The 13,366-nt window shown below is 38.5% G+C and overlaps 1 protein-coding gene across 5 annotated transcripts in view; it reads left to right on the forward strand.

Annotated features, from left to right (window-relative positions):
- The window catches only part of app (Palmitoyltransferase app), a 101,667-nt gene that overhangs the window by 49,395 nt on the left and 38,906 nt on the right, over positions 1-13,366 (forward strand). For 2 of the 5 annotated variants that reach the window (XM_068370598.1, XM_068370599.1), the window contains exon 2: positions 12,881-13,035. In XM_068370598.1, the coding sequence (XP_068226699.1) occupies positions 12,887-13,035 (149 nt within the window). In that variant the 5' untranslated portion in view covers positions 12,881-12,886. Of the gene's footprint in view, positions 1-1,971; positions 2,204-2,782; positions 2,994-12,880; positions 13,036-13,366 lie in introns of those variants that run through there. The other 3 variants (XR_011044142.1, XM_068370596.1, XM_068370597.1) reach the window with 3 other exon arrangements.

Below are 13,366 nucleotides of genomic sequence, written 5' to 3' on the forward strand. Positions count from 1 at the left end.
ATTGTCTATTAGTCTCTTATTTTCTTTGCTCTTTGGTTGATTACACTAAATAGTCACCATAGATAGATTGTCTATTAGTCTCTATCTTTGCTCTTTGGTTGATTACACGAAATAGCCACCATAGATAGATTGTCTATTAGTGTCTTATTTTCTTTGCTCTTTGGTTGATTACACGAAATAGTCACCATCGATAAATTGTCTATTAGTGTCTTATTTTCTTTGCTCTTTGGTTGATTACATGAAATAGTCACCATAGATAGATTGTCTATTAGTCTCTATCTTTGTTCTTTGGTTAATTACACGAAATAGTCACCATAGATAGATTGTCTATTAGTCTCTTATTTTCTTTGCTCTTTGGTTGATTACACGAAATAATCACCACGGATAGATTGTCTATTAGTCTCTATCTTTGCTCTTTGGTTGATTAAACGAAATAGTCACCATAGATAGATTGTCTATTAGTCTCTATCTTTGCTCTTTGGTTGATTACACGAAATAGTCACCATAGATAGATTGTCTATTAGTCTCTTATTTTCTTTGCTCTTTGGTTGATTACACGAAATAGTCACCACGGATAGATTGTCTATTAGTCTCTATCTTTGCTCTTTGGTTGATTATACGAAATAGTCACCATAGATAGATTGTCTATTAGTCTCTATCTTTGCTCTTTGGTTAATTACACGAAATAGTCACCATAGAAAGATTGTCTATTAGTCTCTTATTTTCTTTGCTCTTTGGTTGATTACACGAAATAGTCACCATGGATAGATTGTCTATTAGTCTCTTATTTTCTTTGCTCTTTGGTTAATTACACGAAATAGTCACTATGGATAGATCATCTATTAGTCTTTTATTTTCTTTGCTCTTTGGTTGATTACACGAAATAGTCACCATAGATAGATTGTCTATTAGTCTCTATCTTTGCTCTTTGGTTAATTACAGGAAATAGTCACCATAGATAGATTGTCTATTAGTCTCTATCTTTGCTCTGGTTAATTACACGAAATAGTCACCATAGATAGACTGTCTATTAGTCTCTATCTTTGCTCTTTGGTTAATTACACGAAATAGTCACCATAGATAGATTGTCTATTAGTCTCTATCTTTGCTCTTTGGTCAATTACACGAAATAGTCGCCATAGATAGATTGTCTATTAGTCTCTATCTTTGCTCTTTGGTCAATTACACTAAATAGTCACCATAGATAGATTGTCTATTAGTCGCCATAGATAGATTGTCTATTAGTCTCTATCTTTGCTCTTTGGTTGATTACACGAAATAGTCACCATAGATAGATTGTCTATTAGTCTCTTATTTTTTTTGCTCTTTGATTGATTACACGAAATAGTCACCATAGATAGATTGTCTATTATTCTCCATCTTTGCTCTTTGGTTAATTACACGAAATAGTCACCATAGATGAATTATCTATTAGTCTCTATCTTTGCTCTTTGGTTGATTACACGAAATAGTCACCATGGATAGATTGTCTATTAGTCTCTATCTTTGCTCTTTGGTTAATTACACGAAATAGTCACCATAGATAGATTGTCTATTAGTCTCTATCTTTGCTCTTTGGTTGATTACACGAAATAGTCACCATGGATAGATTGTCTATTAGTCTCTATCTTTGCTCTTTGGTTAATTACACGAAATAGTCACCATAGATAGATTGTCTATTAGTCTCTATCTTTGCTCTTTGGTTGATTACACGAAATAGTCACCATGGATAGATTGTCTATCAGTCTCCATCTTTGCTCTTTGGTTAATTACACTAGTCACCGTAGAAGAATCTTTGTCTATCCTCTTCGCCTGATTATACTAAATAGTCACCTTCTCCACATTTAATAAAAGAAATGATTTGAATAAACATTAAGCCCAAACTTTGACAAATAAATAAAAGTATAAATAGAATTAAATTAAATCATATTGAAAAGAAACACCACAACCTGGATCTTTATTCCACCTTACAGAAGACCGTCTTTGGAAAAGCTTGTCAAAATGTCTTCTTGAAGTTCTTGTTGTGAGTGTGAATCATCTTAGGCCTATTTTCCGACTGTGGCCCCCTACGGAATTAACTGAGGCCTACGAGGAGGACTGAAATAACCCCAAAACGGCCCCAGGTGGAGAAAATGAGGTTTAAATTTCCGCAGATAAGGGAAATCGAGGGAGTCAATGCGTTGAAGCTTACCCAAAGCAGAAGGTGAAATAGGAAGAGATATTTTTTTTATTTTGGGTTTTTTTTGTTGCTTTATTGGTTTTGCCTTCGTTTTATTTTAAGTTATTTTGCTCTTATTTGAACCTTGTTATATTATCTGAACATAAAAATCTCCTGGAGGAAAAGGTTGGCGAGATATTTCGTGTTTTATCTTATTGAGGTTATGGTCAAAGTGACCTGTTTTTAAGTTTCCTCTTTATTTTGACGACCTTTTTTGTTTATTTACCCGACTGTTTGTTGTAGACAATTCACGGCAGGGCAAAATGGCAGTGACAGAAACGAGAATAATTGAAAAGTCGAGCGCAGACGCCCTCCTGCCTCTGCTCTCATAACCTAGACCTAGTTTAGACTGGGCCTAGGCCTAGTATCTATACGTCAGCCGATATTATGTTTTATAACAGACTGAGACTGAAAGAACGAACAGCAAATGAGAAAAAATGATTGACCGTGATGTGTTGGATGGATAAAGTAGGCCAGAGAGGTTGAGGCGATGTCTTAGTCCCCACTGGTATGACAAACGGCTCGGACGCTTAGAGCATCTATTTTTTTTTATTTTGCCGAAAGTTATTTTAATCGAGCGAGTGTGCAGTAGTGGGACGTCTCCTTGATGGTGGAGGAGGGTGTGTATCATCGCGTGGCCTTAGAGTCGCCCTCTCAGTCGCCGACGCAGTCGAGCGACCGACTGCTGGATAACAAGTGCGTGCAGTCGAGTGCCAGCTCCTCCTCGGACAATCTAGATGCGACTCAGTCGGCTCAGGCGCACACCAACACCAAGGTACCATTACTGTTAGACCTAATGTATGTTTGGGGACACCGTCTGATGTAGCGCCGTGTTGTCTTGGGCCATTCTTGTCTGTACTAGTCGTTGTGCTGCTTCTGAACCGGCAGCTTTTTGTAATGTTTATGTTTAGGTGCGTTTAGTCTTTTAAGTTTGCTAAAGTTACGGGTTTTTCAGACTTCATTGGCTGGACTATGGGGTAGGACTATAGAATAGTTGTGCACGACGTACAAAAGGAGGTGTTTTCCTTAACGACAAAGTCTTTGCACGATTATGTTGCCACTTGTCAGGTTGGGTGTTGGGGAGCCTTTGTGTCTCTCTGGGCGAGACCGAAAAAGCACATTTTACAGATGCAAGAATACCACCTTATCTAAGGCTCCTAACCTAACCTAGGAGCCGTATTGTTACCCACTTACCTATTGGAGGCTGCGACCCAACCTCAGACTACGTTATTCTTACCCAACAAACTACATTCACCCAGTATTGGGGTTTGGTGGGATGGGGTTCAAAGCCCCCCTGCCATTTGAGAATAGGTTAATGACGCGCTCATTTCTCTTTCATGTTGTGCGCAACTGTTCTGCTGTTCTTCCTATGATTATAGGTTAGTTTGAATAATTGTTTAAAAGTTTATATGGCTTGTGAAATGTTGCATGGGTAGAAATGTATTAAACGGCTAATTAGCGACATCTGCTAATAACTGCAGTAAATGTAAGTTGTACTAGTATATTAACCCTTTTATCCCCAATGGACGTACCGGTACGTTTCACAAAACTCATCCCTTTAACCCCATGGACGTACTGGTACGTCCTTGCAAAAAACTATTTACAATTTTTTTTTTCATATTTTTGATAATTTTTTGAGAAACTTCAGGCATTTCCCTAGAGAATGAGACCAACCTGACCTCTCTATGACAAAAATTAAGGCTGTTAGAGCAATTTAAAAAATATACAGTATACAGCAAAATGGGCTTGAAAAAAAAAATAACCCTTGGGGGTTAAGGGTTGGAAAGTTCCAAATAGCCTGGGGGTAAAAAGGTTAAGGCGAGTGACGATGTAGACTGAATTGGGAGCAGAGCTAAATTAGAGCAGTCGGTTTGATATACCCTAAAACCTCAAAATTTCTGCGGCTCGTGATGGATCTTCCTCCCCCCCCCTCCCTCCCTGCCATGATACACCCAATTATTTGACATATTGCTGGCCGTTCTTCGTCATCCAAAGCTCGCTCGTTACGCTACCAAATTCTGTAGATGAAGTTTCCTTGGCTACCATCCAGAAAATAAAATTAATATCATTAAGATTCAATTTGATAACGAACTCTTATTGGTGATTTTTGTCTTATAGGCTGACATTTTGATGGATGAAGTTTGTTCAAACTTGTTCAGATAGGGACAAAGTTTCTATTGCAGGGCAAAGTTTGTTCAAACTTGTTCAGATAGGGACAAAGTTTCTATTGCAGGGCAAAGTTTGTTCAAACTTGTTCAGATAGGGACAAAGTTTCTATTGCAGGGCAAAGTTTGTTCAAACTTGTACAGATAGGGACAAAGTTTCTATTGCAGGGCAAAGTTTGTTCAAACTTGTTCAGATAGGGACAAAGTTTCTATTGCAGGGCAAGCATTATTTTTTTTGAAGAAGATTGCAATAGGATCGATGGTATAGAGTCCAATCAAAGTACAGTACGTACCCAAGTCATGATTATTTTACCCCAATGTGAAATTTGTGGTGGCAGCGGCTACCTCCAATTTTGGCTTTGCCACTGACCTTTCAATCGTCTAGTTTTTAAACAATGAGCAGTGTCAGGAGAACATTAAAAGAATCCCTAACTTGTTAAACATACTACTACTACTACTACTACTACTACTACTACTACTACTACTACTACTACTACTACTACTAGCCAAGCCACAACCCCAGTTGGAAAAGCTGGATGCTATAAGCCCAAGAGCACTGAAAGGGAAACGTACCCCAGTGAGGAGATGAAATAAATAAACTACAAGAGAAGTAATGAGCAATTAAAATGTAATATTTTCAAGAACAGTAACAACATTAAAGTGAATCTTTCATATGTAGACTATAAAAACTTAAGAAAAAAACAAGAAAAATATAGAATTGTGAGCCCAAGTGTATCCTCGAGCAAAAGTATTTTATTCAACTCTCTATGTGTACAGTATAGTATGTGGTTAACTGGTAATTCTCTCTTTGAGTTTTATTTTAAATCTTGTTTGTTCCAACACAGATACTTACCTCGAAACACTTTCTTAGGAGTCACGGGTGGCTTCTCTCTAACGACCAGAGTTTTGCGTAGTTTACCCTACTACCATTCTCTAAGTGACCTGGTAGCGGAAGAGAACATGACCTGGGGCAATGACCGAGGTCGTCCATGAGGCTATGCTCTCACTCTAGGCAGTATGTTTTCTGGTCGCGTTGATTGAGGTCTACAGATATCATAAAGTCCCCTTCCCTCAAGGACGCCATGACAGTCTTTGGTGTATCCATCTTGAAGGGTTTTAGAAATACGCCATTGTACTATAATTGAATAAGACTTTGGAAACCATTCTTAAGCGTTTTCAGTTTGGTAGTATGTTCACAGCGCCATCTATGGATTGCCTCCTGAAACCTCGCCACTGGCTATTTATACCTGGAGAAAGATTATCTCGATTCTTTTGTTTTTAAGGTATTTTGCACTTACCCATTTGAAAGTCTAGAACTTTGTTTATTAACCCTTTTACCCCCAAAGGACGTACTGGTACGTTTCACAAAACTCATCCCTTTACCCCCATGGACATACCGGTACGTCCTCGCAAAAAAATGCTATAAAAATTTTTTTTTTTTTCATATTTTTGATAATTTTTTGAGAAAACTCAGGCATTTTCCGAGAGAATTAGACCAACCTGACATCTCTATGACAAAAATTAAGGCTGTTAGAGCAATTTAAAAAAAAAATATACTGCACAATGTGCTTGAAAAAAAATAACCCATGGGGGTTAAGGGTTGGAAATTTCCAAATAGCCTGGGGTAAAAGGGTTAATAACACCAAACAATCTGCCATTTAACAATCAACCAAACTTAACTTCCTGTTTAAAGGTAACTGTAATGTTCCATGGGTTGTACATACTTGACATAATTTTTGTTCCATGGAATTCTTTAATTTAATGTTTTTTTGGCTTTGGGTAAATAAGAACTACAGTAAATTTGCCGGCCAACATCCTGCTCAAGTACCAGGGGTTTGAATTTGGTAAATTCTTTAGATTTCAATACATAGTACATTATTTACAATAAGGTCTTGACGACAAACTAAACCGATAAGAAAAAAATGTTAACTCTTTGTAAGAAACCAATGTAGATGACAGATACGAGCAATATTTAATTTATCCTGATGTCCAAGGAAAAAATCCCAAATAATGTGTGAAACAATATTGCATACATTGTATTGTGTATGACGAGAACTTTCAATGGAAGGAAGAGTACTCTACTGTAATGCTTGTAATGTGTAATGCCCCATTTTGCATTATATTCTGCTTGGCAAGTCTTGAAAAGGCATTTGTTCCTACGAGGATACAATCCCTCGTCATTTATGGGGATACTCTTTTAACAAAAGCTAGAATGGCCTCTGAATCTCAGTACTGTACTGTATAACAAGCTCAACTAGTGGTAGCTGAAGAAGGGGACAAACGGCCATGCATGCAAACAAGTTCCCATTTTGTCATTACTGTACTAAGGGTGAGAATAGGTTTTTGTAGATTACAGTACCTTTCTTTTGCTACACTTCTTTGGCAATGCAATCACAAAAGAATACTAGAGCCTGCAAGGCCTTCTCTATGAATCGAGGAGGCTGCTTTATGTAAGAAGGCCAGGTCTTTGTGCCGTTTACTATTTAGACATGTATGGCAATTGATGATATTATTTGCAGTCAGTGTCAATAGGCAGCTATGCGATCTTGATGATCTTCAATAACCTATTGGTTAACCCAAGTCTGTAGCTGCCATCACTTTGCTATGCGATCTCAGTTTTGTTAGGTCAACTGTAAGGCATTCTTGAGAAAAGGTACTGTACTTTGTCCTCGTTTACTGGTCTATTCATAGGTGTAAGAAAAAGATCAAGAAGGCAGGGTGTTATTCTTTTCATCGTTTTCTAAGGAAGGGGATGACACAATCTGTTGATATTTGCAAACAGTGTATTGGAAACTACAACTCCACCATTCAAGGGTTTGACTTGATGTGTTGGCCTTATGTTCATGCTGTCATCGTAGCCCGATATCTTTAACTGAAAAATTACCTATGGCATTCCTCTAGTTGTGGACTAGATATAGGGTGTTTAGGGGACCCATAGGTCTGCTTGTGGCTCTCTCAGTAACTATTTCTTGATTCCCTCCCAATCTTAGATGAGGGGAAGAGGTGGTTTGAGTCTCTGTTCATATGTTTACATATGTTCAGTCTCTAGGACATACTGCAACATTGCAATTACTTGCCTTATACCCTGTTGCTCATGAGTAATCTTTAAGCACCTGATTCATGCTTGTGCTAATGTAGTAGATTAGCATTATTTTGTGCGATAGGGATTCTCTCTGTGTAGACCACTAGTCGCCATAGATGACACATTTTAAACTATTGTATATAATCATAGTTCTTTTCAGTTTTTTTTTTTTTACCTTCATTAATTGTGGTTTATTTCTTTGACATCCATTGGACTTCCTTCCTTGCTAGTAGGTTAGCCATGGTACCAGGCACCTGTTGAGATACTACCGTTAAAGAGTTATTGGGTCCTTTGACTGGTCAGATAGTACTACATTGGATCCTTCTCTGATTACGGCTTAATGTTCCTTTGCCTACATGGTACACCGAATAGTCTGGCTTATTCTTAAAACATTCTCCTCTTTCCTTATATAGCCTATACCTGATAAGACTAAGGTGACCAAAAAATTCTTCACTCAAGGGGTTAACTACTGGACTGTTGTAATTGCTCAGTGGCTAATTTCCACTTAACCCTTTTACCCCCAGGGTATTTGGAAATTTCCAACCCTTAGCCCCCAAGTGTTATTTTTTTTCAAGCACATTTTGCAGTATATTTTTTTAAAATTGCTCTAGAAGCCTTAATTTTTGTCATAGAGAGGTCAGGTTGGTCTCATTCTCTTGGAAAAAGCCTGAATTTTCTCAAAAAATTATCAAAAATATGCAAAAAAATTTTGAATAGCATTTTTTTGCAAGGACGTACCGGTACGTCCATGGGGGTAAAGGGATGAGTTTTGTGAAACGTACCAGTACGTCCTTTGGGGGTAAAAGGGTTAAAGCATTTATCTTGGTTATAATTACAGGCGAACTTACAAGGGAAACAAGTAAAAAATACAAAGGACCTTCAATAACCTGATGAGAAGTCTTTTGTAGAAGAGCATATATTGTATGTGACAAAAGAGGAAAAGATAACCAAGAAAATAGATTATAATGAAAAGAAAAACATGTACAGAGATAAACAGCCGCTGGAAAGTTGCGGGCATTACAGGTAGTTTGCTCAAGTTCTTTGAGTGATGAGCTAAAAAGAAACATGAATAAATGAGTACCCTACTACCTCGCTAGCGTGGAAGGTAATCAATATTCTAAAAAGACTATCGATTTACCTTTTTTCCACCTTGATGTGGCGCTCGAAGTACAGTAGGTGAGGGTTGGTGTGCTTGGCACCTGGGAAGGTCTTTAAGAGTTAATCTGCTCCTAGGTGTAATGATCATGAACATTTTCATCCAGCCTTTCTCTTGACAAGTAAGATTTTTTATTGTATTTATATTTACTGACGTTTACTCAACTGATTCAGTAGTAAAGATTGTTTGTAGTTCTATTATATTTTGGTTTTATTGAAAAAAACTAATAGATAATGCTTGAAATGTTAATTTGTTTTGAAATTAGTTCATTATTAAGAAATTGCTACATTATATTCATCTCAAAGTCAGGATACGATATTGCATAAGAAAAAACAACTTCGGTACATGTATCTTCTTTTATGTGGTAATATTCATGGTACCAATGGAAACAATGTTCTTTTAAAATTAGTTATTATTTAATTTAATTGGTTTGGGGGTTGGGGAGTACAGCCCACCTACCATATGTATCCCTAAAATTTTTATTTGACCACACTGCTGCCCTCTGACCTGAGGAAGGTAAAGCTGTTTTTTCTTAGTATTCTCTTGATGCTGCTGGCATATTTGTGATTATAATTAATCATGGATGTAGTTAAGCAAATTCATGCATGAGTAACAATGATCTGTATGGAAAGATGGTGTGTTTGTAGGGAATGTATATTATATTTGACTTGATCCTTACCTATTTTCACCAGTTTTGCTCTTGATGCACAGGAAAGTTATGTTTTACGTCTTTGTCTGCAAGAAGACCGAGAAGTGAAACACATGCGTCATTTGGAGGGAAAACTTTTCCTTGCATTTCTGGCTATGTCTCCATACTTCAAGCCCAATTTTGATGATTGAAAGTACCTTCACAAATGAAGAATGTCATTCAAAATGTTATGGTCTCCCCATGCTAAAGGTATCTGGGAACAAGGGATTTCTTAAGACCTTTATGCCATATCGGCCGTAGTCCTCCAGTCTGTCTAGTAGGTTGCTTCCCTTGCCTCTGACTTGCTAGTTTAGATTATACGTTTCAGAAGACAGTAAGGTTACTCCTCTGAAGATTGGTATGTTAGTATGATTGACAAAAAAAAAAAAAAACACACCTACCACCTCCTGTAATGAAATCAATGGAAAGCTACTGTACTCCTTTTCTGCTTCAGAAGTCAATCTCTATTCTCTTTTTCCATCCAGTATCGTGGCTTGACCTATAGGTAAATATTCCTTTATACTGTCACTATATGCCCTCCTTGTAATACAAAGTTTGGGAGGAAATTTGGTGACTTCTTGGAATAGTTCTTTTACCCGAGGAAAATCTTTCTATCTTAGGAGGAACTCGGCATGTCTTGCATTTTTTCTTGATATTTTTCAGTTAAGAATAGCTTCAATTTATAGAGTGGGTTGGTGTTTGACCCCATATTCTTTTTTTTTAAGTTAAAGTTGAGCCGGTGGAAAGTCGACCTTTCATCAGCTGAAACACACCAATCCACTGAGATATGTTCAAAGTCCCCAGGGATTTCAAAGGTAAATGCAATTAAGATATTGGGGACAACTACACCATAAAGTATTATGCCTTTGGAAGAGCCAGACCTCCACAAACTCATGGCATGGAATTAAGCTGCCTTTGCAAAAAAGATCCTGAGTCTGCTTAACCACTACAGGTCTCTTGTAGGTTCCACGTACAAGGAAAGCAAGGGGAAGAGGGTAGGAAGATACTAAAATAGGTGGTTCTTATTTTGAGCTGATACTATGAGAGAGACATCTGTCAGGCAGTTAGGATAACATGGCATGGATACCCGGTTAGTTTGTATCCTTCCGGCCAACCAGAGACGATCTTTCAAGGACTGTTACCCATCTGTTTTGACCACCGATCCATTTTCTGGCCTAACAATCAGAATCACTGAATGGCTTGGCGCTATTGGAAGAGGTCTCAACACAGGGACCTTCTGGTTCCAGGTAGATCTCTTCTCTCCTCCCTCGGATTTGATGCTCTTCATGGATGCATCAAAAGAAGGATGGGAGGCTCACCTGTTACAACATATAGCCTCTGGGCTGTGGTCCAATTCTGATTGGCACTGTCACATAAACCTCCTGGAAATGAGGGCAGCCCTTCTATTCTTTCAACACTTCCAACAGCTCCTTTCTGGTCACTCCATAGTGTTGACGAGCGACAACACAATGGTGATGGCATACCCAAACAAACAAGGAGGTACTTTTTCATGGTGGCTTTGCTATCTAGCCGTGGAAATTTTGCAATGGACGGAAGAGATTTCGATATCTGTGAGCCTGGTTCATTTCGAGACCTGTTCACAACATCACGACTGGAAGCTTTCAGTTTGCTGTTAGCCAGTACCAGACCCACCCACAGACGGCTTTCCAAGACCCCTTCCAACATCCAAGGGACAACCTGGACGTCTATGCATTCCCCACCCTTCTGCCTAATGAGGAGACTAGTAGCAGTAGGTCGAGGGCATATGTTACACTGTTTTAGTCAAGGATGAATGGATAAAATGACTGGCCTCTTCTTCCTTCATCTTCTCCTCTCTTGGGGTACAGCATCCTGAGACAGCAAGCTGGCCTCATTCCGACTGCAGATAAGTACAGTTCAACTCACTCCTTATACTTGCCTGGTAAAGTATAAGGATGTCATCTCTTTACCTTTGACAGCTGAGGGTTCACGAGGTGTCAGGATACTCTTCTCACACTCCATAGAGCTCAGAGGTGTATCCTGGGGCAATGTGTCTAGCCAGTTGGAAATTGGACTAACACCCACCTAGAGGCAAGTCTCCATAGTAAATAACGGAGGCTTGTATTTTTCCTAACAATACAAATCCTTCTTTACGCATGCTTGCTCTGCCATTACCTTTCCCCCCTCGAAGTCCTGCCTGCATTCAAAAGTGTAGGAGCTCACTGGGCGAGTGTGTGAGCGGTTGATCTAAGCCCTGCTAACTATAGTCAATTTCTTTTAGCGATGCAGATTTGCACCGACTCACAGCGGTGCCCTTTTAGCTCGGAAAAGTTTCCTGATCGCTGATTGGTTAAAATTATCTCGTTCAACCAATCAGCGATCAGGAAACTTTTCCAAGCTAAAAGGGCACCGCTGCGAGTCGGTGCAAATCTGCATCGCTAAAAGAAATGGACTATAGTGGAGTGTTGTTGACACCTTTTGCGAAAGATTTTGTGGCTGAATCAAGCTTGTGTTGAAACATATATTCATACTAAAGAACTCCGGTTTGTTTAGTTAGGAAAAATACATTTCTGAAGATTGTCACTATACAGTATTCTCCGTTCTTCTAATTTTCTAAAATTGTCATGATTGAGTTTATTTTTATTCTTCTTGTTTCCTTTTCTACAGCCTCGTCTACCTTTAAATCGCAGAAAGCAGCAATTTTGATTTACAGTACTGAGGAGAGGTTGTCAAAGATATTCTGTATTGTTACGTGAATGTCATTTTTATTATTTCAAATTAAGCTAATCCTCTATTAAAGTCTTTCACAGCTAAGTAAGTAAATAATTGGATGCAGAGGAAAAAAAGTCAGCGATAAAAAGGGATTTTGACGAAGGAAAAATCTATTTCTGGGCGAGAGACCTGTGCCGCCCAGTGAAGTTATTTTCCTTAGAAATGGTGCTGCACAGCACAGGTTGAGCCCAGAAATTTATTTTTATTTCTGTTGCTACCAAAGATATTGCATGACCTTACAATACATGTTATATTAATTGCATTTAGATAAATCTGTACAGTTGTGTTGAAGAAGCAGTTACCCGCCTTTGGAATTCTTCTCGGGCTTCTGTTTTTCTGACTCCTGTAACCTTCCACCCTTCAAGAAGACAAACTGTCTCTTCCATCAATGTTGAACCCATCACTTTATTTCTCTCTCATTTTATAGTTTTCTTTAGACTTTGGTGAGTAGGGGTCCAAAGTATTCCTTTCTATATGAAGCAGCCCTGCTGCTTCCTCTGATGCCTTAGATGACCGCGGAGGTAGCAGCAGTAGGGGATTCAGCATTATGAAGCTTCATCTGTGGTGGATAACGGGGGAGGGTGGGCTGTGGCACCCTAGCAGTACCAGCTGAACTCGGTTGAATCCCTTGTTAGGCTGGGAGGAACGTAGAGAGTTGAGGTCCCCTTTTTGGTTTTTGTTTCATTTGTTGATGTCGGCTACCCCCCAAAATTGGGGGAAGTGCCTTGGTATATGTATGTATGTATGTATGAAGGTATTTGATTTGAATGTATTCTTCATGCTTCCACCCAGAGCAAGTGATGACTCATTGTTTTTTCAGGTGAAAATGGCAAGTGTCAAGAGGAAGTGGCAATTATTCCCGGGCCGCAATAGATTTTACTGCGATGGACGCATCATGATGGCCCAGCAGACCGGCATCTTCTACCTCACTGTCGGTCTCATTGTTGTTACCAATATTCTCTTTTTTGTCTTTGAGTGAGTACTGGAGTTTTGTTCTTAGTTTAATCTATCCATATACCCATAGAAAAAGTTTCTGTTGTAATTTCCATTGTTTGAAAAATAAAATTGCCACTCTTGTGATTTATATTACTCTTCTCAGGAATTCTGCAATTTCAAGAAACACATAATTGAGGTTTTTGTGTGATATCAAATACAAAACATAATGAGGAATGCCTGATAAATTACTGTAACTAATAAATTTTTTTTAATCTTAAAGGTACTTGGTAAAAGTTATAGGTTGATGTAATTTTGACTATGCATGAAATAGAAAATTCTTAACCCTTTTACCCCCAAAGGACGTACTGGT

This window comes from Palaemon carinicauda, chromosome 3 (genome assembly GCF_036898095.1).
Source record: "Palaemon carinicauda isolate YSFRI2023 chromosome 3, ASM3689809v2, whole genome shotgun sequence".
NCBI classification, from domain to species: Eukaryota; Metazoa; Arthropoda; class Malacostraca; order Decapoda; family Palaemonidae; genus Palaemon; species Palaemon carinicauda.